The sequence below is a fragment of the Epithele typhae genome (assembly GCF_022376455.1).
Source record: "Epithele typhae strain CBS 203.58 chromosome Unknown BXZ73scaffold_8, whole genome shotgun sequence".
Classification (NCBI taxonomy): Eukaryota; Fungi; Basidiomycota; class Agaricomycetes; order Polyporales; family Epitheliaceae; genus Epithele; species Epithele typhae.
In genome coordinates this window covers 332,047-356,517 of record NW_025954199.1, presented here as the reverse complement: position 1 = coordinate 356,517, position 24,471 = coordinate 332,047, and the positions used below count along the sequence as shown (strand labels likewise).

At 66.2% G+C, this 24,471-nt stretch overlaps 3 protein-coding genes across 3 annotated transcripts; 1 reads left to right on the top strand and 2 right to left on the bottom strand.

The window, feature by feature from the left end:
• Positions 1-6,175: 6,175 nt before the first annotated feature.
• Positions 6,176-8,127, bottom strand: BXZ73DRAFT_75354 (uncharacterized protein; the record flags this gene model as incomplete). The annotated part of the gene is made up of 4 exons (XM_048022200.1): positions 6,176-6,867; positions 6,898-7,152; positions 7,255-7,346; positions 7,547-8,127. 4 exons carry the CDS (start codon positions 8,125-8,127, stop codon positions 6,176-6,178), a joined length of 1,620 nt encoding a protein of 539 aa, XP_047880662.1.
• Positions 8,128-8,147: 20 nt separating this feature from the next.
• Positions 8,148-8,660, bottom strand: BXZ73DRAFT_98639 (uncharacterized protein; the record flags this gene model as incomplete). Its single annotated transcript, XM_048027749.1, has 1 exon — positions 8,148-8,660. One exon carries the CDS (start codon positions 8,658-8,660, stop codon positions 8,148-8,150), a length of 513 nt encoding a protein of 170 aa, XP_047880661.1.
• Positions 8,661-20,672: 12,012 nt separating this feature from the next.
• On the top strand, positions 20,673-22,275 carry BXZ73DRAFT_75353 (uncharacterized protein; the record flags this gene model as incomplete). Its single annotated transcript, XM_048022199.1, has 6 exons — positions 20,673-21,001; positions 21,237-21,626; positions 21,683-21,697; positions 21,751-22,037; positions 22,076-22,091; positions 22,179-22,275. The coding sequence occupies 6 exons, from the start codon at positions 20,673-20,675 to the stop codon at positions 22,273-22,275; spliced, it is 1,134 nt and encodes a 377-aa protein (XP_047880660.1).
• Positions 22,276-24,471: the final 2,196 nt, after the last annotated feature.

The window sequence follows — 24,471 nt, the reverse complement described above, 5'->3', positions numbered from 1 at the left end:
TCGCTTGTGCGCTCTCGCTGCCGACGGTCGCGGTCGGCGACCAGTTCACCTCCGCCGGTGTCCTAGGCCCCAGGGGGATCCGACGCTAGCGATCACCAGCTAGTGCGCGTCCATCTCCCTACCGGTGTCCATACCACGCGTTCTCATGCCCGCACCCACAGATGGTGCAATCGCTGATGGATGATGGCGCGCGCGGTACTACGCCAGACTCCGCGAATCTTGTACTCCGCGGCCCCGGTGTGTGCACCACTGACTGCTACTACGCTGCTAGCTTGTGCCACCAGCTTTGGATCCGGGGTTGCTTTCGACGTCCCGACACGGTAAATGGAGGCCTTGATTGGCTACCATACGCCCTCCGCGGCGCGGGAGCATGGAGTCGACGTCCTTGGGCTTGAGTTTCCACTGATTCCTGGGCTCGTACCGCACCCGCACCATCTCGCCATCGATGGCAGAACGCGAAAGCACTCCCGCAACCGGACCAGCAGCCCGGACCCGTTTCCCACAGCGCACGCCCATTCCTCGAGACCGGCCAGCCTTGAGCTAAGCTTGCAGCTTGAGCGGACGTGCACCCAATCTTCTCGTGCACGTTCTATTGCCGACCGCTGCATCCGCCCCGCGCTCTCCAAACACAATCGCTTCCTCGGCCTCCTTCTCGCGGGGCCCATCGATCACCTCAACGCCGACCGCCGCTTCGACTCTCGTTCTCCTCGGCGTCCGCCCGCCCGCCCAAACGCCTCCGGCACGCGCACGACGTCCGCCGCCGTCCTCGAGGCCGTCCCCGCGTCGTCTGGACCGCACGCCGCCCGTTCTGGCGGGGCGCGTGGCCCGTCGGCGCGTGACGGGGGCTTATTGTGTCGACGCGCGCAGGCTTCCCCTTCTCGAACGCGAAGGGCGGCGAAGGGCGGGACGCGGGGACGAGGGTCCGTCCGACCTCGTCTTCGTCTTCGTCTTCTTGCCAGGCCGCCCCGCCGTGCTGGGCCGCTTCGCCTTCGACTTCGACTTCGGTCCGCGCCAGGTTCGCTTCACGCGCGCGGACGGCCGTGTTCCCGGCGCCTCTGGGCCTTCGCCTTCGCGCCTCGCGCCTCGAGTCCGTTCCGAATCCGCTGCGCTTTTCACGCTGCCGGATGCGGATGATGCGGACGCGCGCGTGCGGCGGATCGCCCCTCCCTCTCCTCCCTCACCCTCCTCTCGCGCGAGCGTCGACGTCATCGATCCATCGGTCGCAACCACCCGGAGGATCGGCCCCTCGTGGCGTGCAACGCGCGGACTCCGGAGGCCCGTCCCATCAATTCAATTATGCGCGCTCCCACGTTCCTCTCGATCTGCAGACTGCAACGCCTCGCGCCTCGCACCTCCGCCACGCACGCCCGCTCCCCGCGCCGGGACACGTTCCAGCACAGCTCGCCCCTTGAGCCTTCCCGAACGCGAAGCTTGTCGGAGCGTCGCCCGTCGTCCGTCGCTCCTTCATGCACACGTCCGTCACCGCTGTCGTCCCCGCCTCGTGTGTGCGGAAGGGGGGGGCGCGTTCGCGGGGGCGCCGAATCCGACGCCGACACGCGGCGGCGTCGTCCCTGCCGCCCCTGCTCGCTTCACGTCCCCGTACGTACGTTCCCTCGCGGCCGAGGTCGCAGGATCCAGCGGAGCGAAGTTTCTTCAACTCGTCACCCTGCGTTTTTTTTCCCGTCGTCCCAGGGCCTCGTGTCCGTGGCCAGCTCTCCATCCCCCGCAACGCTATCGCCCATCTCGGCTCGGGTGAGTGAAGGGGGCCCTGGCGACTTGCAAGGCGTTGAATATGCGGTGACGTGGTCCACACGTGCCCGCGGCCCGGGCCAGCGCCTCCGATGCCGACTGTCGTCATCCTCCACGACCAGACCCCCAGGGCGGGGTTTCGTCTCGACGCTCGTCGTCGTCCCGCCGGGCTCGCGGCCTCGTGCGCGGGGCACGCTACGCCGCGGGCACGCTTGCGACGGACTTTGCGACCCGCTCCGCCCGCGCAGTGCGGGTTCTAGCTCGTGCGCACTTACGGAGGGGGCATCGCACCCATAAATCGGCCCTCGTGCGCCCGTCGTGTGGGCACGCCTCGGCGCGCGCCGATTCCTTCTTCTTCTTCTTCTGCCACCTGCGTGCGGGACCGCTCGGCACGGCGCCCGCGGGCGCTCTTGATGGTGCCGGTCGAGCTCGAGCCAGGCAAGGCACGGGCACGCTTCATCCGCATCAGCAGCCTCCTCAGACGGTGCGCAGCGGCGGGCGCAGGTCGACGTTTGCGCGACGTCTGAAGGCGCCGCCTCCGGACCTGCCAGCGGCGACGGCTCGCCAGGGCCAGGGCCCACGGCTCATTGGGGCGGCACACGCTTTCCCTGTACGTCGGAGATTGTGAGAGGACGGGACGGAAGGACGCACAAGTAGAACGTCGCTGCAATTCGGATTCGCGACTCTGGTTTGACAACCACTCCCTGCGTGCCTCGCGCGGGCGTACGAGACGAGTTACATGCGCCTCCGCCGTCCGGCCCCCCCACGGGCAGACCGGCCGCCCAGCCTTCCGGTTTGAACTCCGGGCCTACTGACTAGCGTCCTGACCGCGGAAGTACGAACAAGCTAACGCGGATCCTGCCTAAGCAGGCACCTACACCACGTCCTCTGACGAGGCACGCCCCCCGGCCTCCGCGCTCGCCGCACCGACGGAACGCCGCCAGCAACTCCAGGCAAGTCCTGCACATGCCACACGCCGGCCACTGGCCAGACGGTGTCATACCGTACACGACCACAGGGCGGGCGAGACGATCACGGGTCACCGCGAGCCTGGGCGCGCCCGAGACCCACACCCCCCACCGCGCGCGCGCGTTTCAGCCACGCCAGGTTGGAAAGAAAGAAAAAAAACAGACGGGCGGACGGAGTCCGGATGGCCGCGCCAATCCGTACGTGCAGGGCCGCTCGTGGCGGGTCGGCGCGAGCGCCGAAAACGCGGTCTTCGAGATGACGACTTACTCGAATCGCGACGAGCGAACTGGTCACGACCGGCATCTGCGCACGGCGGCTGTTTCAGGAGCTGCAGGAGCCCCCGTCGCATGACGGGGGGACGGTCGGCCGTGGGATCCGACGCGGCGCGCAGCGCGCGGACGCCCGTCCCGGCGGGCGTCCGCCCTGCGCGGGATCGCGAGGGCGCGAGGCTACGGGCCGCCCGAGGACCTCGGACTCCGTCCGCGCGTGCTGTCTGATCGACCGGGGGTCGCGCGCACGTCTGGCTGGGAGGAGCGTCCGTGGTGGCACATGACGGGTGCTTGCGTCCACCTGCATGGCCGTGCGCGTGCGGGCACGCCTGGGGAAGACGGAGGGAAGCTGCGTGCGCCGCCCTTGTGCCTGCGCCGCCCGCGTCGGATCGTCTTCTCCCGCATCGAGGACTTGCCAAAGTACGTGGGCACGCGCCGCTTCAGCGCTTCAGCTCCAATCCATTGACCGAGATAACTGGGATACGCCAGCGGTGTGCAACTCAACTCCGAGCGCAGACGGCGCAGAGCACGCGCGGGGCATGTGGCCGCGCCGAAAGCGCATCCCTCGTCCCATGCCAATGGTCACCCACCACACCGTTCACGCCGTCCGACAGCTCGTGGATGGTATGCAGCGACCCCGTCGCTGATCCCATTCACCGCGCTCCGTGGGCCATCACTCGGCCCGCGCGCGCGCACGCGGTGCGCCCGCCTTCTCTCCCTCCTTCTCTTCTCTTCTCTCCAGCGACCACCCGCCCTTCGACGACCCGCCCCCTCGCCGCCCACCTGCCCGAAGCGGCCCTCCCTACCGCCGCGCGTGCGGCCGGGCTCCGTGCGCCTTCTTCGCCTTCTCCCCCTTCTCCCATTCACAGCGTGCACGCACGCGATCTCGAGCTTCTCCGCGACGCACGCACGCACGCACGGGGAGTCCCCGCAGAACGTTCCACCGCGCGCGGCCCGACACGTGCCCGGGCTGTGGATGCGTATGTAAACGCGAACTCTGGCGGGCGTGGGAGGCGCGGGCCCGGGGGACGCGCGCGTCGAACGGGAAGGTTCAAAGGAGGCGGTGTGACGCGCGACCGCGGGGGGTGCGGGGGTGCGGGTGCGGGGTGCGGCCGGTGACCGGTGAGGCGTTGAAGCTTGAGGCCAGAGGCCTGAGGCCAGAGGTCGGACGGGGTCAGCGGACGGTGTGGTGGTTCGCCGTACGTGCCGCGATGCGATACGAATGCGATATGTACGATGCGGTGCGGTGCGAAACGTTGTGCAGGGTGGGGTGGACGCGCGAGCACGTACGTACGCGGGGTGCACCGCGCGGCGGGCCCATCGCCGCTCTCTATCTCGCCGCCAGAAGCAAGGCCCGTGCGGCGCGGCACGGCGCGGGGGCGCAGGGGGTGGGGACGAGAGCTTGGAAGTTGGTCCGGAGCAGGGGGGGGGGGCGGATCTCGATGCCGGTGGCAGCGTTGGCAGAGAGCGTGCCCACACACGCTCCTCCCCCGTAAGTACGCGGGCGACGTCGCGCTCGCCCGACTCGCGTTCCGCGGCCCGCGGCGTCTCCGTGCGGTCGGCCTGCCGCGCGCAAGGGCAAGGGCAGGACGGCCACGCCGAGAGCGGACGAGAATGGCCGCGCGCACTCTCGTCGAGCGGGGCTGTCCGGTCGACTTGGCTCGTCGTCGTGCCCGTGCCCGTGCCCGTGTCTGTGCGCGCAGCCAGCCGCGGAGGACGCGGGCTGTGGGCTGCGGCCTCGGTGCGGGGGACACGCGTGGGGGAGAGGAAGGCACGGACCGCGCGCGTGCGGCTCGACGATGAAGGCGTCGAAGCTTGACGGTTGACGGGAGAAGAGGGCTCGCCGGGAGAAGACGGACGGAGCAGGCCCGGCAGACGTGAAGAGGGCAGCAGCAGCAGGGAGAGGATGCGCATGGATTGGACGGCGGCGGAACGGATAACGGGAGGTGCGGACAACAGGCGGATTACAACGTGCGCGACAGCCCTCGCGCGTGGTAGAGGTACAGTATACACAGCTGTACAGTAAGCAACGGCGAGAAGTCGAAGTCGAAGTCGAAGGTAAGGGGAGCCGCTCATCGAGCAGTACTAGTGTACTTGGTGCGTGACGCGCGAAATCGAAGGAGAGTGTGTCCGAGGGTGCACGAGGCACGAGAAGGCTAGAGAAGGAGGCGAACGTGATGTACACCGGCAGCGCGGGGGCGCAAGGCCTACCTAACCACAACGTATATCAGTGGAAGTTGCGACGGGAGAATAGTGGGATGTGAGATGCCGCAGCGGAGAAACGTATGCGTGTGCGAAGACTCGAGGGGCGATATGCTATGTACAGCGGCAGAGACTGGGAAGAGATAATACAGCGGACGGGGCGGCCGCAGGAGACGGAACGCGCAAGGCGAATATGGCATGTACTACGTATAAGCGAGCGAAGGCGGAGAGCGCGGGCGTTGGCTGCGGTGGCCGGTAGGCGGTGAAGGGGGCGGACAGCGGCGGGCACGACGTGAGACCGGCCGCCACGCACGTCGGCCGGGGCCACAGGGCGCGGGCAGGTGACGCGGCTGGAAGCCGGGAGCACGAGAAGGGAGGGGGAGGATGACGGAAATGGGGTGCAGAAACAGAAGACAGCATAATGAGAACAGATCGGAAGTGCGAGGATCCGGGGCCATGAGTAAACCAAAGAGGCGTGCGGACTATGTATATCGAAAGACTAGTGGTATCTACTACCGTACACGTACACAATAAACCGACTATACAACGTCCATTGCATTGGCATGCAGGACGGAGGTTGTAAAAGTAGAGGCGGAGAAGACGGGGGCGTGCGCGTGGGAGAGGGTACACGCAGGCCGAGAGGCCGGAGGGAGAGTGAGACGATAAACAGGGGCGAGGTGGTTGGCGTAGCGTGTTTGCGGCGCACGCCAAGCACGGCCTGCTGGTCGGAGATGGAGAGGAGGGAGGGCGACGGGGACGGACGGACGATGTCCGCGCCTCTTGTCCAGGCTGCCTGCGGCGGTCGCCACGACGGGACGAGGGACAGACAGGAGCAGAGGCAGGAGCTTCCCCACGTGCGGCTGACACGATATGGGAAGCGCGCGCGCCCTTGCAGTAGCGCGCGGCGGTATCGCGCATACGAGCGGGACGCGGGGCGAGCAAGCGCACCGGCGGCGCGTCCGCTCTAGCAGCACAACACCGCCCGCCTACTCGTAGTGGTGTTCCCTGCCCGCACCCTGGCCGTTGCCCGTGTAGTACCGCTCGCGATCCCGTTCGGACCCCCAGCGATCGTCCCCACGTTCACGTCCGAAGTCGCGATCCCGCTCCCGCTCCCGCTCGCGGCCGTCGTGGTGTTCGATGTCGGGCTCGTATCCAGGGAGGGGGGTGAGCAGGGTGGAGTCGGGAGGGAGCCTGTTCGACCCCAGTGAGACATGCGCGGCAAGCTCGGGGGTGGCCGACCCACTGTCATGCCCCGGAGCAACCGCTCCGGAGATGCTCAGGCTGACGGGAGCCGCGCCGGAAAGCGATGATGGAGTTGGGTTCGCGGCGAGAGGTGTGAAGGGCCCAGCGGAGAGCGGGCTCGGGGTCGGTGCGGAAGACGAAAGGCCGCCGAGAGTGTGGGGAGGAGGGAGAATGATGCTGCCCGGGGTGTTATAGTAGGCGTGCGCGGACCGCATACTGTGTGGTGTGGAAGGGTGCGGGTGGCTCCAGCCAAGCTCGCCATGCGGTGTCGGCTGTTGCGTCTGGCGGTAGTAGTGCTCCTCTTCGGGAGAGTGCTGAGGGATGGTGAGGGACGGCAGGCCTTCCATCGTCGGGTGAGAGTAGCGGTACTCCTCCACCGGAGATGAGAGACCGTAGCGCCCTTCAACGGCCATGCCTGCTTGCTGGAGGTATGAACCTGCGAACGATTGCATAGGAGCGTTCGGACCTTGCATTGCGCTATGCATGTACGAATGGTTTGGCAGAGACTGAGGGCCGGACGGCAGATGGTGATCGGAGTACGGCTCCGCCATACTCACCCTTCGCCGTGGCGCGAAGCGTGCCTGCTCGTAGTCGGACATCTGGGACATCTGCATCTCGCGCATAGCCAGGGCCTGAGCGTGTTGCTCCCGTTCGCGCTCGCGCTCGGCCTCTTCGGCCTCCTTCTTTTCCTGCCGCCATTTCTTCCGGAGGTCCTTGAACTCTGCAGGCGCACATAGCCACAACACGAGGAGATATTGCCGAAGTCGAAGCCGTGCATGAGAAAAAAGGTGGGAAACGGCAGAACGAAGACGTAAGCACACACCATTGGGGCTGCGCTTCGCGCCATGCCGCTGCATGGTAACGTGGGCGTTGAGGTGGTTGAGAGTGCCGTACGCCTTGGTGCAGTTGGGCCAACTGTCGAGCGCCGGGGAAGCAGTCAGCACGACATTCCAGCAATCACTCAGATCAAACGGAGCCGACACAACACGAACAATGCGGGGAAGCACTGATCGCGGGGGAGTGCGTCCTGGACGGTCGCACAAGAAGGATGCGTGGACAAACGCGTGGGGGAATGTGGGGAAGGCGGGTTACGCAAACGGGCGTGGGGCACGCACCTGCACTGATACAGTCGCTCGATCTCATCGTACCGCCGGCGCGGCCGCTTCTTCACCGCGTTCCCGGCCAGCGACACGAACGAGTACGTCTTGCTGTTCGGCCCGCCCCCGCGCGGGGTTGCGCTCGCACCCGCTCCAGGGAGCGGCGCCTGGAGGTTTGGCGAGGGGCGCATCGCGGGGATGGACGCGAGTTGCTTCGCGGGCGAGGGGCGCGCGTGTGCGGGAGGTGACGGCAGGCCGGTGACAGACGCGTCGGATCCGCTCGCGACGCTGCCGTCATAGAGCGGGGAGAGCGGGGAGCTCGCGAGCGTCGCGTCCTGCTCAAGCTCCGAGTGCTTCATGCCCGTCCAGCCGGACGAGGGGTGTCCGTAGGGATCGGAGAGGGACGCGCCGGAGGACTCACGCTGATGTTCGGGGTAGGGGGCGCCGTAGGACGAGAAGGAGGAGGAAGGACGGGGAGAGATGGGTGATGGCTGGACCACGTTGGCAGAGGATGCGGTCGAGTAGAACGCGTCGTGTGGCGGGGCCGGGGGAGGGTGGGCGAAAGACTGGCGGACGGCGCCGAGCATGGGCTCGGACATGCGACGGTCGAGCGTGGAGTTCACGAACGGGACGCGGAGGGGGAGGGGTCATTGGTGAAGCGGGAGGGGAACGCGTTCTGGGAGTGTGGCGCGCTCATGGGTTGGGGGAAGGAGAAGTGACGCGCGGAGGACTGGGCGTCGGCGGGGGAGGAGGTGGGGGACGGAGTGAAGTTGCCCTGGTCTGCGGAATAGAGGAGATCGTTGGTGTGTATGGAGGGTGGGGGCTGGCGCGAGGCGACCTCGTATTCCGGAGCGGGGTGATTAGTATTCTGGGGCTCGTCGTAGAGGTGTTCTGGGAGGGCAGAGGGATAGATTGGGTCGGGACTGGGGGAGAGTGGCTGGGAGCGGGGGACATAGCTGAAGTTGGGCGCGGGCTCCAGGGGCAGGACGGGAGGGTCGTCGGCGTGCGCGGGGGGGAGCGCGAACCTGTCCACGGTGGCGAGCGAGCGGGGGGTCGCGCGGGAGAGGAGGGGGGCGTGCTGGGGCGGGAAGGCGAGTGCGCGGGCGGAGGGGTGGAGAGGTTGGAGGAGCATTGACGAGAGCGGATCGGGGGAGGCGAGACGAGGTGGCTGATCAATATTATCGTCGCGCGCGAGTCGGTGGCTGCAGTGGGCGTCCTCGCCGGCAGACGCCCGGGTCCGGCCTCGCACCGCAACGAAGGCGGCGGCCAGGTGCGCGCGTCCACGGAGCGCGCCCGCCCGCCAGCCCCCAGCCGCCCGCGCCAGGGTCCACCCGATCGGCGCGTGGCGGATCTTCAATCCATCACCAGCCTCCCTTTCAATCTCCGCACCGCCAGATGCCTGCGATCCCTTCCATCTCTTTTTTAATTTCGCCCCCCATTGGCTCCCGCGCGCCCAGGCGTCCATTCCCCCTTCGGGCTGCAATCTGCCCATATCCGGCCCGCACTCGTCCCTCCCACGGCCCTCCGCCTCTCTCGGACCCTGCCAGCCCGCCGCCTGCCAGCTGCGTCCCGCCCCGCGCTCCCCTCCTCGCTGCGCGCGCTCATCCCCGCGTCCTCTCTTCCGCCCGTTCGTGCCGCTCGCCCGCCATCTGTCCGCGACCGTCCCCGTTTCAGCAGCGCGCACGGGCGCGCCTCGGGCTTCGGCACCCGCATCCCTTGCTGAGTATCGAATATCCGTGCGTGCTTTCCAATGTGCGCGCGCGCAAGCTGCGTTCTGCACACACGCTGGGGGCGCCGGGTCGCCACGCTGATCGGCACCGTCCCCCCATCCCGCCGCACGTTCCGGAACGACTGCGACGCGGGTGAACCGAACACTGCGGCCGCGCTTTCCGTTCTGCTCAGACTTCCACGGCCCGCCTTCCATCGCCCAGGCGACGGACACCTGCCACCGCGCGCCTCTCCCCGGCCGTGCTCAGACCCGGACCCCGGACTTTGCGGCCGCTCGCTCATGCTCTCCTCCTCCATCGCCCTCCCATCGCGCCTCACCGGCACCGCGCGCCCTGCGCTGGCCACGCACATCACCCGCCCCCAGCGAGCGCCCGTCAAACAAATGAGTCCCAGACACGGCCGACACCACATCAGCCGGCTGCGCACCGGCGCCTCCTCCTCTCTCCCCGGCAGCCTGCAGGTCTGCGCTGCGCCGCGAGCGCACACGGGACTCATCCGCGTTCGGTCATCCAGAGCGCCCTCCACCCGGTGGCGGGAAAATGCCCACTGGCTGACGTCTGCCACCCCGGCCAACAGCTGCTGCCTGCCTGTGCAGAAGTTGAGAAGAAGGTCCCATACGTACGCTCTCACGGAAGTGGCAATCCTTCTTCTTCTTTCTCACCGCTCCTCAGCGCCCAGCCCTTTCCAGATGGCGCAAGACAGCCCCCGATGTGCAGATACTGCTCTCCTCGCTCTGCCCCATCGCGATCCGTCCCGCCCGGACTCGCTGTCCTCACGGGCGCCTGCTTACTTTGGCATATCTACAGCAAGGCGACGGCAGAGACAGCGGAAGGCCCAATGCTTCGTACTCGCGAACTGACCATGACGACGAAGCCTGCGCCTGCCTTCGGACGCTCTCTCGACGGCTCGCATCGGCTGCTTCGGACAAGTTGCCCTCGCCATCGAGCGCATAACCTTCGCATTGTCGCGAGTCTCCCACGATGGCCCCTTCTACACCCCCTCTACCCTCGCTCTGGCAAATCTGTTGCTGAAAACTTGGCGCAACGGCGCATCATCGCGCATCGGTGACGACACACTGCCCGTCGTGCTCCCCGAGGATCGCGCAATCGCCAATCCGAGTGCGTCGAGCACCCACTGCGTTCACTGATCCTGCACGCCGCCACCGCAGTCCCGCAGGTTTCACAGTGCATCCTTCAGGTCCTCTCTCACAGCCCACGAGCGTGCCCTTCGCGAAGACTGACATGACGAGCAGCGCTCCACCGTCCCCTTCCATGGAACAGAGCCTCCCGAACGGCGCTGGGACCAACACGGCGGACGAGCGCGGGTCTCGGGCTGCACCTAGTGGGTCCTAGTGCCCCCGATCAGCCAGCTGGCGAATCCACGACGTGCTCCCTGCGCAGAGGGCGACACCGTGCGATTCTGACCCCCGCTCTGTGCTTCTCGCGTGCGCCTGTCACCTCCCAGTCGCCCACCAGGCGCGCGGAAACTTTCCAACGCCTCCAAGCGGCGGCGCGAGTCTTTTCGCGTTCTTCGCGTCGATTTCCGTCGCGGAGGTCCAAAAATATATTTGTCTTCCCTCCCACCGCTCGCGCTGCGCCCCTTGCGGCCCCCCACCCTCCGCGGCGCCCTCGGGCTTGCGACCGACGCCGTGTCGGCTGAAACCGACGATTCAAACACACATCGCGCACCGCGCCCCTCCCCCGCCCAGCCCGGACGGCGCACATGGCTCCGTCCGATCAGGCGCGCACGCGCGCCCCCCGCCGCCCACAAGTGAAAGTTGGAAAGTTGAAACCACCCGCCGCGTGCCACCGCCCGATCGCGCCTCCGGCCCCAGGGCCGTGCTCTGCGCATCCGCACAACCCTTCATTTTCCTCTCCATTTTTCCTGCACCTTGTTGTCCCTCCGCCCCCATCGCACGCCCCGCTCCCGCGGCCTGGAAATGCTCCGTTCCGCCGCTCCGAACCCAAACCCGGACCCGGACCCGATGATGAGGATAAGGCCGTGCGCGCCCCGTCGCCGTCGCCATCGCCTCCCCGACGGCGATATCTCCCGTGCAGCCCCCAGCCCCTTGCTCTCTCCCTTGGCCTCAGCCCTGACAGTGCGAGGCTGACGGCGCTAGGCACCTCGGAGGCCCGCGCCGACGCCGGCGTTCACAGCTCGAGCGGGCGCGCCACCATCTGATCCTCAGCCCCGCCCGCCGCGAACCGAAACGATACAGGAGGAGAGGGGCAAAAAACCAACCGGACGCGCAGGCCCGCGCCCGTCCCGCCCATCACCCCCGCGCCCGCCCGCCCCGCTGCGACACCGAGGGGCCAATCCGCGCGCGTCCGCGCGGCGGGCGCAGTTGCGCCGATCCGGCGGCCACGGGATGTGTGTGGCCGTGCGTGTCTTTTTGCTGTTTCCGTTTGCGTTGTCTTGGAGTGCTTTGCGTGGTATCAGGTTTGGAGCGTTCAACGTTCAGCCCGCAGCCAGCGCGAACCCACGGCCGCGTTCCACCGACGGCAGGTACGACCGGCGACTTGACGTCGCGACTTGCGCAAGTTCTGCCATCCACTGGGCCCTGGCCGCGCGCCACCGGTACGCACGAGCCCGAGTATTCTGTAGGGCACGTTACCTCCCCGAGAGTCCCCGATTATCCTGTGTTGATCCCCCACCTCTGACCTAGCACAACGCGAGGCGCGATAAATTCAACCCGAGTTCGGGTGCAGTCAACCATGTTTCATTGACAGTCCTGCCGACGCTGTGCGGGTGGCCACGCTGATCATACTGAACGCCAAGTCCTCAACCCCAGTGATGCACCTCAGATCTCAGACTTCAGCCCATGCGACCTCTGCGACGGGCGCTGGGCGCTGAGCGCGGCGGCCACCGGGCCCCCCGCCTCCACGCCTCGCCGCTGCGGACGACGGCGCTGACGCATATCCCGGTGGTTTTTGCGGCCACCGACGCTGCGACACTCTCGCCCGCCTGCTCCGTATTTCCGCGACACACCTGGTCTCGTGAGCAGCTCGCTCAGACCCTGGCACGCGGAGAGAGAACTGAGCTGTTCAAGCCTCAAGGTGTCCTGGCTCGCCACTTCATGCACGCCCGGACTTGTATTCCCTGGCAGGTCCCCCGAGCAGGACGCTGCAGGATTCCAGATGATCTCGCCCTGGGCCCGTCTCCCAACACCCCGCTGCAGCCGGCCCCGCCCACCGCTGCGACCGGACCCGAGGCCCGTCCCATCTCCGTGCCGCGCGGCGGGCGCTCGCGGCCGTGGCAGGCCCGCGGAACCTTCTCACCTTCGTCTCTCTGGCCCCCCTTGAAGTCTGTGCTGTTTGAAGGTCTCACATCCACAGATGGCCGCCGTCGATGCATCGTCCAGATCCCGTTCCGCCCGCCTGTGGTACCTCTTGCCCCTCGTCGCAGGTCGTCGTCGTTGTCTGATTCACCGGCCGCCTGATGAGAGGGAGGGGGAGGGGGGAGGAAGGAGATTGCCAGTGGCCAGGCCCCAGGGCCACATGGCTCGGTACCGGCCGGCCTCGCGCCTCAGGCGCGCCCTCGTCGCCTCGCGAGCGTGCCTTTCAAATTCAACAGGGCACACACGTAGGTACGAGTGGCATTTGAAGTACGCGCTACGGGATCAAGTGGTCGACTTGCTAGAAGAACCTGCCCGTCGCACGTCGACGTTCTGACCACCCACCCGTTCAGGGACTGGCAGGACGACGGGGGGATGACGCCCCCCGGCCTTCCGCGACGGGCCCCATCATTTCATTAGGCGAAATCCGGTGCGGATGCTCTCCCACCTGCCGCGCCACGAGGCTCTCTGCCTGCCGCCACCAACACTCGTGCGCTGCGCAAGTTTCAAGTGGCCAGGCCGAGGCACCCGCCCGCCGTTTGTGCAACAGCGCGCTGCTGATCAGGCAGGTGCGCGTCGTCAGGCCCTCGGCCAGGACTCCGCGGTGAGTGCTCTGCCTTGTGCACATTCGGTACTCGGATTGCGACCTACGGAACGACTGTTGATCAGAAGAGCAATGTCCAGGACCACTGTACCCGACAGAGTGCCGGGGCTCTCGCTGAATGGACCCCCACCCGGCGGTCCTACAACTCCAAACCCATGTCCGGACATGCCGGAACCGCTGCCCCAGCTTATTACGTGGCTCGGTCCCACCCTGCAGCTATAACGTTATCACACCCCTGCTTCTAGACGAATGTGCGGCATCTTAACAGGTCAGATACCTTTTGCGTGAACGCAAGCCGTTTGTGGCGTCGAGACTCTGCTCGCTGGCGCTGATACTCACCACCGATTGTGCAGGTAGACCGCCGAGTTATCGTGGTCCAACGTGCAAGCCCACCCTTCACCCGCTCGAGTTTCGCTATCGGCTCGCGGCTCCAAGTGATCTGGACGGTCACTCGCAGCTCCTCCGGCGGCTCGTGAACATCTGCACCTCTCGTCGTGTCTAGATCTATGACGTATTGAACCTGGTTCCTTCTCCGCAGTCGCTCAACGCTCACGTCTTTTGAGTTGCGCAAAGCGGCGTGCGCCGCGCACACGACCTCGGACATGGTCAGCTTCCCAATGATCACCGTCCACCCGCGGCTTCCCTTCCTCCGCTGCACCGTCCTCCGGGGCCGTATCTCTCCACCCCGGTCCTCGCCTCGCGTCACACCCGCGCGCGACTGTAACTGCGATCTGTCTGTCCGAGCGCCTCCGTCCTCCGCTCCATTTGGGCCCGTCGCGTCTGCACTGCGATCAGTCGCGTCCGACGCACGCCCCCGCGTACGGGCACCCCGGGCACCCGCGCACGTCGACCCCCCACCGCTTCACGAAACGATCTGCGTTCGCGCGACGCGTTCGCGGTGCTCGGTCGCGAGGGCTTCGACCCCCGCCGCCCAACCTCCCGCCAACCTCCGCCGCGACGGGCGCGCGCGGCGGCTGCGCGGCGAGTGCGCACGCATCGCGCCCGTTTCGGGCGTCCTGGACGCGCGCCGTGGCCCGCTGCGAGATGTGGCGTTACGGTTCGCGAGATGCGCGCCGGCGGTGGCCAGCTTCTGTCGGACACGCCGCGTCCCCGTCGCTCGCGCGTTACGTGCGTTGGGAGGTGTGTAGCGCGATGACAGCCCCGTAGACGACGCACGACACGGCCCTCGGGAGCGCTCGCGTCCGAGGACAGGGGAGTAACGCCCGGAAAGCCCGGCTTGTAGCCACCACGTCTTCTACCAATTCGTCTTCTACCAATGGGCAGGCGACGACGAGCACTGTGCACCATGTGATCGTTCCATTAGGAGGCTCCGCTCTGGCTTGGAGAACGGTGGCCAGCTCCTGCTCCACGTTGGTGGGACCGAGAGTAGGCTGGCGAGATGGCGCTCCAGCCCGCTGAGCGCTGAAGCGCTGAATGTCGAAGCCCGCTCCCACTACAAATTCCTCGCCTCCAGCGCCACCACGCACGACGCGCCAAGGGAGTGTACCGAGATAGACAGTCATGTTCTCCAGAACAACCTCGTTCTTTTTCTTGTCCAGCGTGCCCTCTCGTCCACGTCCGCGCGCACCCAAACCACACCCGGTGCCACACCACGACCTCCCCGAGGATCCTCGGCGGGCCGGCAGAGCCGCCGGAGCGACAAAGTCGGATCGGGCGGCGCAGCCACCGCGTGCGCGTCTCCCCGACGTCGGCTCGCGGCCGCAGGCTCGCAACTCGTACGTACTGCCAGACAGGGCCGACCCGCCTCCGGAGTGCTGTCCACTTGTCCACTGTCGCCCGCCGACAACCCAAAGTGACGGACTGGCGCGCCCGCGCTGTCCCCGGAAGCGCATACGCAGACCTGGCCACGTCGAACAGCGGGGCCTGTCCTGCGCCCGCCACCGCCGCTGTCGAAGTGCGCGCCGTCGCGCTGCTGGGTCCGAGGGCGACGCGCAGAGGGAAAAAAGGTGGATCACAGCGATGTATGAGCCGGCGCGCCCGACGGACGAGATGGCGGCGAAGGAATGCATGAACGCCCGCCGTCGTCCACGCGCGATGCGCGCCCGCGTCCCGAAGGAAGGCCTGATCGAATAACATAGGCTCTCCAGTGCGCCGCCAGAGCCGCGCGCTGTGTTCGCAATCAGCGTCGTGCGAGTGACCCGTGCGCGCGCGCGCGCGTGAAAGGCCACCACCCCGGCCGCGCGTTCGGTCCCCGTGCGCCGTCGGGGTCGGTCGCGCCTCCGTGGACAGATCGTTCCTTTCGCTCCCGCGATGCGAAGCTGGGGGAGCACGCGCACGTCGCGCGCTCCACGTGAAGTCTCGCGTTTTGAAAACTTGACACCCCCTTGCACGAGCACGCTGCCGCGACACCCTGCAGACTGCAGGCTGTCCGGATCCCGTCCACGGCGCTCAGCTCGGGGCGCGATTGGAGCCGCCCGCGGCCCTGGCGCGGCGCGTGCGACCACCAGGTCGGGCGTCCGCGCATTTGGCCTTGCGCGGGGCGGCGGGCCCGGCGGGACGGAGGGTGTGCGGCAGGAGGTTCGATTGGAGGGGCCGATGACGCTGCGCGCAGCACGCGTGTCGTGCGCGGACGCTGCTGATTTGAGTGTTGGCGGACGCGCCCTGACCGACGCGGCCGCGCGCATGTGCAGGGCTTTCTGAGTTCTCCACCGTAAACCGATCGAGCCGTCGCGGGTTCAGACGACGCGAGCTCACGCCGCCCGGGCCCGTCACACTCGAGTCCGAATTCCAAGGCGGCTTTCGCGCGGCTGGCGGGGCACCTCGATGCGCGGGCGCGCGGACCCCGCGGAAAGACGTTCGCGTCGGTCCCAGCGTCCCGTCGCGCCCCTGTTCCGCGTTCGCGTTCCCCAGCCAGTTAAGCCAACGATCGTTCTCTCGATCACGACGGTGGAACGAGCGGAGGGCGGGCGGGAGTCGCGGGAATGGGGCACCGCAAGGGCCGCGCAGACGCCAGGAGCGAGGAAGCGGCCGGTCGAAGCGCTGCGCTGGAGCATCGAAAAACGAAAACCGAAGTGAGCCCCGCTCGCGGCAGGAGGCATGCCTCCTTGACGAATCGGTGAGCACCACTCCATCGACCCGCGCACGGGGCAGGCCTGTTGGCTCGCGATCGCTTATGTAAAGAAGAGGTACATCGCACGGACGACGGACGTAGGCGGCCGCTAGCTGCGCCCGCCCGCACGTGGAGGGCGGTTCGCGTTCGAGAACGTCGCCGCGTGCGTTGTGCGGGGCTCTTGGCGTGCGTACATACGGCGGACTTTTTCTTGCTGTCTCGCGCGTGCGTCCACCGCGAACGGCGAACGGATCGCTTGCCTTGGGTCCGAGCCCGACTGCAGCAGGCCGACGGCCTCAACCGTGCCCGATTCACGCTGCAGCTGCCTCCACGACAGGCCCGATTCCGATTGCGCCGGCGGGCCGCGATAGAAGTCGCCCGGGCCGGACACGCGATCGCGGTGAGCGCTCAACGGCACGTGCACAGTGGGACAAGATGACGGCCGGTGACTTCGAAGTTCGCGCGCAGAACGACGACGAGAGCTCTCCATGTGCACGGCGACGGACTCGGGCGGATCTCCCCTCGGTGCCTGCGCAGAGCGCACCCGAGTACGTCGGTGGCGCCAGCGGGTTCGCGACATTCAAGCAGGCTCGAGATTAATTGCTGCGACCGCCGACGATCACCGAGCATGGGCTTCACGTTCGACATGGCGACGGACTGCTGCCACCTCGCCCGTTGCTGCACGGGTATGTCGAGCAGGAGCCGCGGCTTTCGACGGCTGTGTTGGGCGCGATGTGATATCGCACGGTAACATTGTGCCTCGGACGAGCACCGGAAAGCACACGGAGACGTCATTGGCATCGTCCACCCCGATCGAGCTGGGCCTCGCCGCCGTCAAGCTGGCGTGCACGGCTGCCTGCTCCCAGACCAGAACGGGACGCCTCAAGCGTCGAGCGTCGGAGCCCCAGACGCAATGGAATTCGGATTCGGAACTCCAGCCCTGCAGTCCTCGAGCCCGCAATTCGAACGGAAACTCCTAGCGATACCTATTGCACGCTAAAATTCGTGTCCCTGACACGGCCGCACGATGCGCTACGAGCAAATCAAGTTAGAGTGCAATTCGATGCGCATCGATGCCGAGCTCGCAAGCCGCTGACCTTTTTGGACCAATGAACCCGACCACCCCGCTATGGAGCACCCGGCGCCCGCGCTTTCCGTCCTATGCCCGCCGCAGGCTGTCGAGGTGTCGAGGTGTCGAGGTGCCGAATAAGCTCGGTATCGACGAAAGACCGGCGTCGAAGCCGAGGACAAAGACACAGCCGAGTGGTGGTCAAGCTAAGGTTGATCCACCGCCGTACGCGCGGAGCTGAGGAGGTACATCCAGCCCGACTCCGCGGCGTGTGCCCCCGCTCACCTGCGTCGCACCATTCCGTTCCTGTCGCAACCCCCCTCGATCACCCGCGCGCCGTCGCGGGAGCGGTGCGAAGGACCGAAGCCCGAGCCCGGGCGGCTGGGATCCAAAAGGCACAGAGCTTGAGCTTGAGCCTGGTAGCGACCCATTCGACCGCCGCGATCGCGAGCAGCAGCGTCGCCGAGCCCGGAAAGGCTCTGGCCCCCTTCGCGACGACGTCTGCATTTGCGTGGCTCTGCTCGCTGTGACCAAGCGGCTGGTGGACGTCGCGGCGATCTGCTGCCGGCATCCGGGCGTCCCAGCGTCCCAGCGTCTCGACAGAGAACATGTCGCTGTCGACGACGGCGTCGAGATCATCGACCGTCGTGCGTGTGCGCTGCTGCGCAATATAGCCTGTCCGGGGCGGGTGGGCGACTCCAATCGCCGGGCGCGACGTCTGGGTGCTGGTCAAGCGCGAAGCAACGGCTTGGGCCTCGGAAGTTCGGATGGATCACTGATTGAGTTGGGCGCGAGGCCGGCTTCGTCGAGAACGCAGCTGAGGGGAAGAAGATCGCCGCGCGATATCAATGATATTGAAAGACTCTGGTGTTACATACTCACCTTGCGGCGTCGACTGCACATGTGTGGGACTCCCATCACCAGGTGCGGCGCGCACGAGGGTGCAGTGGTCTCGTGACGCACGCGGGACCGCGTGTGCGAGACGACGTTGCAGCTCAGAGGAAGTTCAAACGAGCGCCTGCGCCCAGGGCGTCAGCAGGCGTCCACGGCCTCGGCTGGAGCGCCGCGTGCGCACTGCGTGCGGGGCACTCTTGCAGGTTCGACTTTCGCGGTCTCGGGGCCCCATCAATCGCGAAAGCGGGGTCTGGCCTTCTGTTCCGATGTTCATCGGAGGGGGCACGAAAGTCAATACTCTGCTGAGAGAACGCCAGCGGCGCGGTCACATGTGCAGCGCACCGTATATGTATGTCAGGGACACCAGCAGGGGGCTAGGCCGCCGACGGGCGAGGCAGGTTCGGACTCCGGATCCAGGCGCGACGTGCGGCGGCGTGATGGGATGATAGCGAAACGTGAGCGTTGGGGGCGCCCGCCCCGCCGACGCGGCGGGCCGCGGGTGCCTATCGCGGCGGGCTGGCGGGCAGAGGCCATTCGTCTTCGTTGTTCGCCAGTCGTGGACGGCCGGGGGGGACGCGATGCGGGGAACACGTCGTCGCCGATTCGGAGTCGGCTGCGGGTCGGACGCGCTCTTGGCGGGACCAGCGGTGGGGGCGCGAACGCGGACCCGTATCCCGCCTGCACGCGGCGGGCTTCTTGGACAGAGTCGTGTGGGGCTGGCTCGTTGGGAAGACTGGGGAGGTCGGCCGGGGTCCTGGAAGGTGGGAGAGGGGGAGCAGCCCGGGGTCGACGCCCGTGCGGAGTACCGAGCCCAGGACTGTCACATGAATGCCACGGAAATTGATGAATCCTGCTCTGCGATGAGCAGGTAAACTCAGCGACGCCGTGGCCGGACGTCGCTTCCAAGTTGAAACCGGAAGGGAAGGGGGAGCAGCGGCGTGCACATGCACATGTATCGCGGCCTATGTCGGACCATCTGTACGACGCCGCACGTCGCCCAGGGCTATTGCCGTCTTAAATCCAGCCGTGGGGGGCGACGGCGGGGTGGAAGGCACAGAGCGCGTTCAGGGGAAAATCCGCCGCGCACGGGATTTGGTAGGCGCAGTGGAAAGTATCGGCCATCTGACAAACGATCCACGCAGGGAAGCTCCCGCGAGGAATTTGTAGACGGCCACGTTCAGGGTCACCCGCGAAGACGAGGGCATGAATCCCGGACTCCAGGACGACTGCGACCACACGGCGTCGAGCCGTCAGCGGAGAAACAAGCGTGGCAAACGAGACCTGGTGCTCGCAGGCAGCCCTGGGCCTGAGAGCACAGGCGAAGGTCGTCCGACGGGAGCGAACGCACCGTCAGCGCACGCTCGAGACCCGGATGGATTCCAGAACGTACGTACGAGGGCCCCTGGCGCCCGGAAGCCCCGCCCATGCTGCTGCCAACGGAAGCCCTTCTTACGGAACGCCAAGGCGCTGCCGCCTGCGCAGGCGGGCGCGATGCGTTCCACACGAATGTTCCCGGGAATCTGCGGGGGCAAGGGAGTTAGCCACTCGCTGGATTCCTGTGCGGGGACAGTGCCCGCGCGGGAGGGCATGCGTCCGCCGCGGGACGTTTGGAGGCGACTCCGGGAGCAAATGCAGGGCTGCGCGTTGCGGGCTTGATTTACCTCCCTGTCGCGGGGACCGAGCCCGGCACCGAATCGCATTAACGCAGCCGCGCCGAGGCGGAAGGATCGTTGACACTTCGAGCACCGCGGCGGACCGGGCGTCGTGACATCTGCGAGGACCGCAGGGAAGAGCGGAATCAGCCGTGTGCAGCGATGCGGATCGGGGACATACGGGCGGTGCACTTTATACCCTAGGGAAGACGAGTGGAGAATAGACGGGCGTGCGCATGGTCATCAAGGGACTCCGCGGCGTACGCTGTCGCGAGACAGGGTGGCTCACCGCTGAGTAATGAAATGAATAAATCTTGTGCTGCGTCCCGGATATGTGACGGAGGGGGTTGCAAAAAAGCACATGGGCCTGACCATGAGCGGGCACTAAAACTGAAGTGCTGAGGAGCCAGGAACACATAAGTTCGCCGAGTGCTGATAAAGGGACTTTCTCACATCGCGTGGTACTTTGTTGAAGGCTAAATAGTTCGCCAACAGAACGTTCTCTTGTAGGCATACTAACCAAAACTCTGGTATTCAGGTGTCCCAGGTAGAACACAAAGGCGTCGAGAGCGTCCATTGTCATCAAAGTAAGGAGCCAAAGTCAACGAGAGAAAGAGAACAAGCAACAACACTCAAAGAAAGCAGCCTCGCCAACTGCACGCGGCTACGGTCATGTGATAACCGTATCGGGCGAGCCGCCCGCGAGCAACGAATCCGAAGAGGAGCTCGTCGTTCGTCCCGTTCCTCCTCCATCCCCCGCCACGCCTCTCGCCCCCTTCGACCGCCTGTGGCCATGGGGAAACGCACATCAACTTCCCGACGCCCTCGACCGACCGGAAAGCAGCCCAAGAAGGCCACCGTGACGACCACGCCGCCCCTTGTCTCCTCCGCACGCAGCACGGAGACCCCTACCACGTCCCTGCGAGGTAGTCCGCGCACACTGCCAGTTGTATGCGCTCACATCGGGTCGCATTTCTCCGTCGGTGTAGGCCGCACCTTGCGGCCGAGCGAGCGCAAGCTGCTGGGTGAGGACCGCTCGAGCGCCAGAACCACCGCGACCCCACGGCCAGCTTCCTCCCGCCGACGCTCCACTCCACCCGCACGAGCATCGCAACGAGCCCGGTGAGGTCGGCCTCGCAGACACGGGCACTGGCGCCCGTTCGAACGCGGGCGCGGGCGATGATCCCAGAGGTTGTGGTGTCTATGAGACCGCCTCGGGTCTCGGTCGTCCCAGCGCCCGCGGCGACGACGTCTAGAAAGCGCAGGGCATCATCGATTCATGAAGGAAACGCGCGAGCGGCGAAACGAAGTAGGACCGAGGAGGAGGACAAGAGGAGCGAGGGGGAGGACGAAGCAGATGGGGAGGGGACGAGGTAAAGGGAGAGCAAGAGAAGGTGGACAAAGAAGACGACGCGCTCTCGGCGTGCAAAGCAAAGTTGAAGACGAAGGAAGGAGAGGTCCGGTCGCTCGAGCGCGAGCTCAAGCGACGGACGCAGGACTGGCGCAAGGAGGAGAAGCGGCTCAAGTCCTCGGTGAAGCGCAAGGAGAAGGCCCTTCACGACATACGCGCGAGCTTCGAGAAGGAGACTGTGGCCGCGAAGCTCGATCTGCAGCGCGCCGAGGAGAAGAATGAACAGCTCGAGGTGCTGCTGAAGGAGAAGGACGTGGCGCTCGTGCCCGGTGCGCCAGGTGGCGTGAGCGTGCGATGGGTGCTCGAACAGCTGGAGGAGCAGTACACGTGTTCTTTGTGAGTGGCCCTCCAGCTTTTTGCGGTTTTTGCTCACTCGTTACGTTCGTTGCCAGGTGTTTTGAGGTCATGTGCGTCTTCTTCCGAATCGGTTCTCTGATCTTTCAATGAAGTCGCTTCACAGGGCCCTACCGTACGAGTTGAATCACGGACGGTGCGGGCACGCCTTCTGCGCGCTTTGCGCGCTCAAGTGGTGCTTCGCCGCCGTGCACTGGGATTGTGGCTACTGGCACGATACCCTGGAGTGTCCCCTGTGTCGCGCGGAAATGCCGTTCGTCCCCGACCAACTCCCCCGGCTAATGTCTAGCTTTCCATTCGTTCCAAATCGTCTCGCGGACAACACGATCCGATCATACCTGGATATTTTGAAAGATGCCGCCGAGTCGAGGAGTAGCAACCCCAAACCGGCGGGTGTGTGCGGCAACGGAGCACAGGATGAGCACGGGCAGGATTGGGGGGAGCGAGGTGCGTTAAGACAGAGTGGGATGCACGGTACAGGTGAGAGTCAAGGCATTCGCTTTTTGTGCACAGTGCTTACTACACTCTTTGCAGCCGTGGCAAGAAAGAGATGACGAACCTGATCACCAATTGGACGAGTTGGGACGGACAGCAGTTCCGTGATCTCAAGGAGCGACTGGAAGTCGGGTAGTAGGAGATCCCAGACCGACCTACTGTTACTGTATGCACCCTCAGCACCTTGCCCACGCCGTCGCTTTCGAACCACTCCTCGATTACAGATCCCCATCTCCTTCTCTCTCTCCTTCTCTCCGTCTTGGACGACGCCATGCCGTGCCGGGTCCTTCCCTCGTGATACGTCTCGTGTAACCCTTGGACGCCTGCAGCTTCGCTGTGCCTACCTACCCCATCGGGCTCCGTGAAGTCCGCTCTCCGCCCAGGCGACTGAATAAGTACGTTTGCGGTGTTTGCTCACGCGCGTCGCCAGGCAACGGTGGACGTCTCGGTGCCCTGGCCCCTGGACGATCGCACGTAATCTCTGTGGTAGAACCCGTCCCGCACGGGCCCAGCGATCGATGGTCAGGCTGTAGCCCCTCGCTGCCTACGGGCTCCTACCCAGCCGGGTCCCAGGGGTCGGATACGGGCTTGATCTATGTACCGTGAGGAGAGCTCATCTCAGATCACACAAGCGAGCCGGAGGCGACGGGCACAAAATATTCGTACAACGGAGCTCTTCCGGAGACGGAACACCCAAGTCAACTCCGTAAGGAGGGTCTCCGAGAATAAAAATACTCAAAGGAGGCTGATATCGCGACCAAAGCAATACAAGTTTAGCGATGCCTTGCTGCCGACTGTGAGCCCGTGATGGCCCTCCGATCGACGAGTTGACGCAGCGGAAGTACTCTGAGCGCTTCTCGAGCTCGACGTGCAGGTCATGCAACGTTCACGTTCAGGCCCGCAGCCCGTTGCCACCACAGCCCGAATCGATATCAGCCGACGCCGCCGCAGCGGCGTTGCTCCGGTGCGATTGCGTTCAAACTCCAGCTCCAGTATCAGGACGCGCCCGAGCCCCGGACCTCGCACCGGGTTCCCCGGCGATGTGAATTTGAGGGACGCAGCTCGACGGTCGCTGGCCGGTGCTCCTGCATCCCGAGAGAGCGGATGTACAAGACGATCGAGCGGGCGTGCACACAGATGATTATCTCTGAATTTCGGAAGAAATGGACGTCGACCGCAGCCGGCGTGCGCGAGCGCGCCTTCGGACTCGCACGCACACGCACTTTTACAGTTCGCAGACGCAGGGTTCTGCCAGCTCCCACAAGGGCGTTTGAATGACCAGCACGGTGGGTCGCGTCGAGGAACCCTGCCGTGAAGGTTCGTCGACACCCCCCGTGCCCGTACCTTCGAACTCTGTCCCCCCTTCGCCGTATCCTACACGCGCCGCACCGAGCAGAAGGCGGACGACAAGAACCGCGACGTCGCGACGCGCGCCCCGCCCACCCGCGGGGAGTGCGGGGACGAGCAGAACGTCGGACGTCGGACGTCGGCCTGTTCATGTGCGTTCTGCGGGCGCGAGCCCGTCCGCTGACGCCAGCCGGAGCGAGCGGCGGCGGGCAGGACGGCCGCGACGGACGTCCCTCTGAATCCTGAGACCTGAATCTCCGTGCCGACTCTCTGCCCCGTCCCACAGGCTCCGGGGCGTTATCTGCAGCGCGCGCTCCGGAGAACGAGCCCCACATACGTCGCACCGCCCGGGGCGCGTGCGCGGCAACGGCGCGCGCCCGACGCCCACGCGCGCCGACGGTCGCAATGCGCAGTGGACGTCGGCGTGCGTGCGTCCGCGTCCGTTCCCCCCAACATGCGTTCCGCTTGTCTTGTCTTACCAGCGACTGGCATTTCTCGCGCGCGCGTGCCGAGCCGGCCTGTTCACCCCAGACGGCGGCGACGGCGGGAGGACGCACCTACAAATCAAGGTTGTGTATTTGTCAGGCACCCGCGCGAGGTCACCGGACGGACGCGGCGGACAGGTCGGTGACGCAGGACAGCAGAACGCGAGCCTCGAGGCACAGACGAGGAGGCGGTCGCGATGGTTTTGCCGCAAGCCGGCGCCGGCGAGGGAAAGGGAAGCGAAAGAGCTCGCATTGCAGGGGGGTTCCTGTACATTAAAATTGGAGCGGCGTCGCGTCGCCGAGCTGCACGGCGTGAACGTGAAATACAGCACTGCGCGACCGTCACCCAGCCGCAGCGGTTGCGCTGGCGCACCCTCCAGCTCCAGCCCCGGGTTCCAGGCTCAGTACTGCCCCCGCCGAGTGGTCACCAGGCCGCGACGACGCGCTCGTCGCAGGTCACAGGCTGATGTTGTGCGGGGTGCAGACGCTCCGTGGGCGAC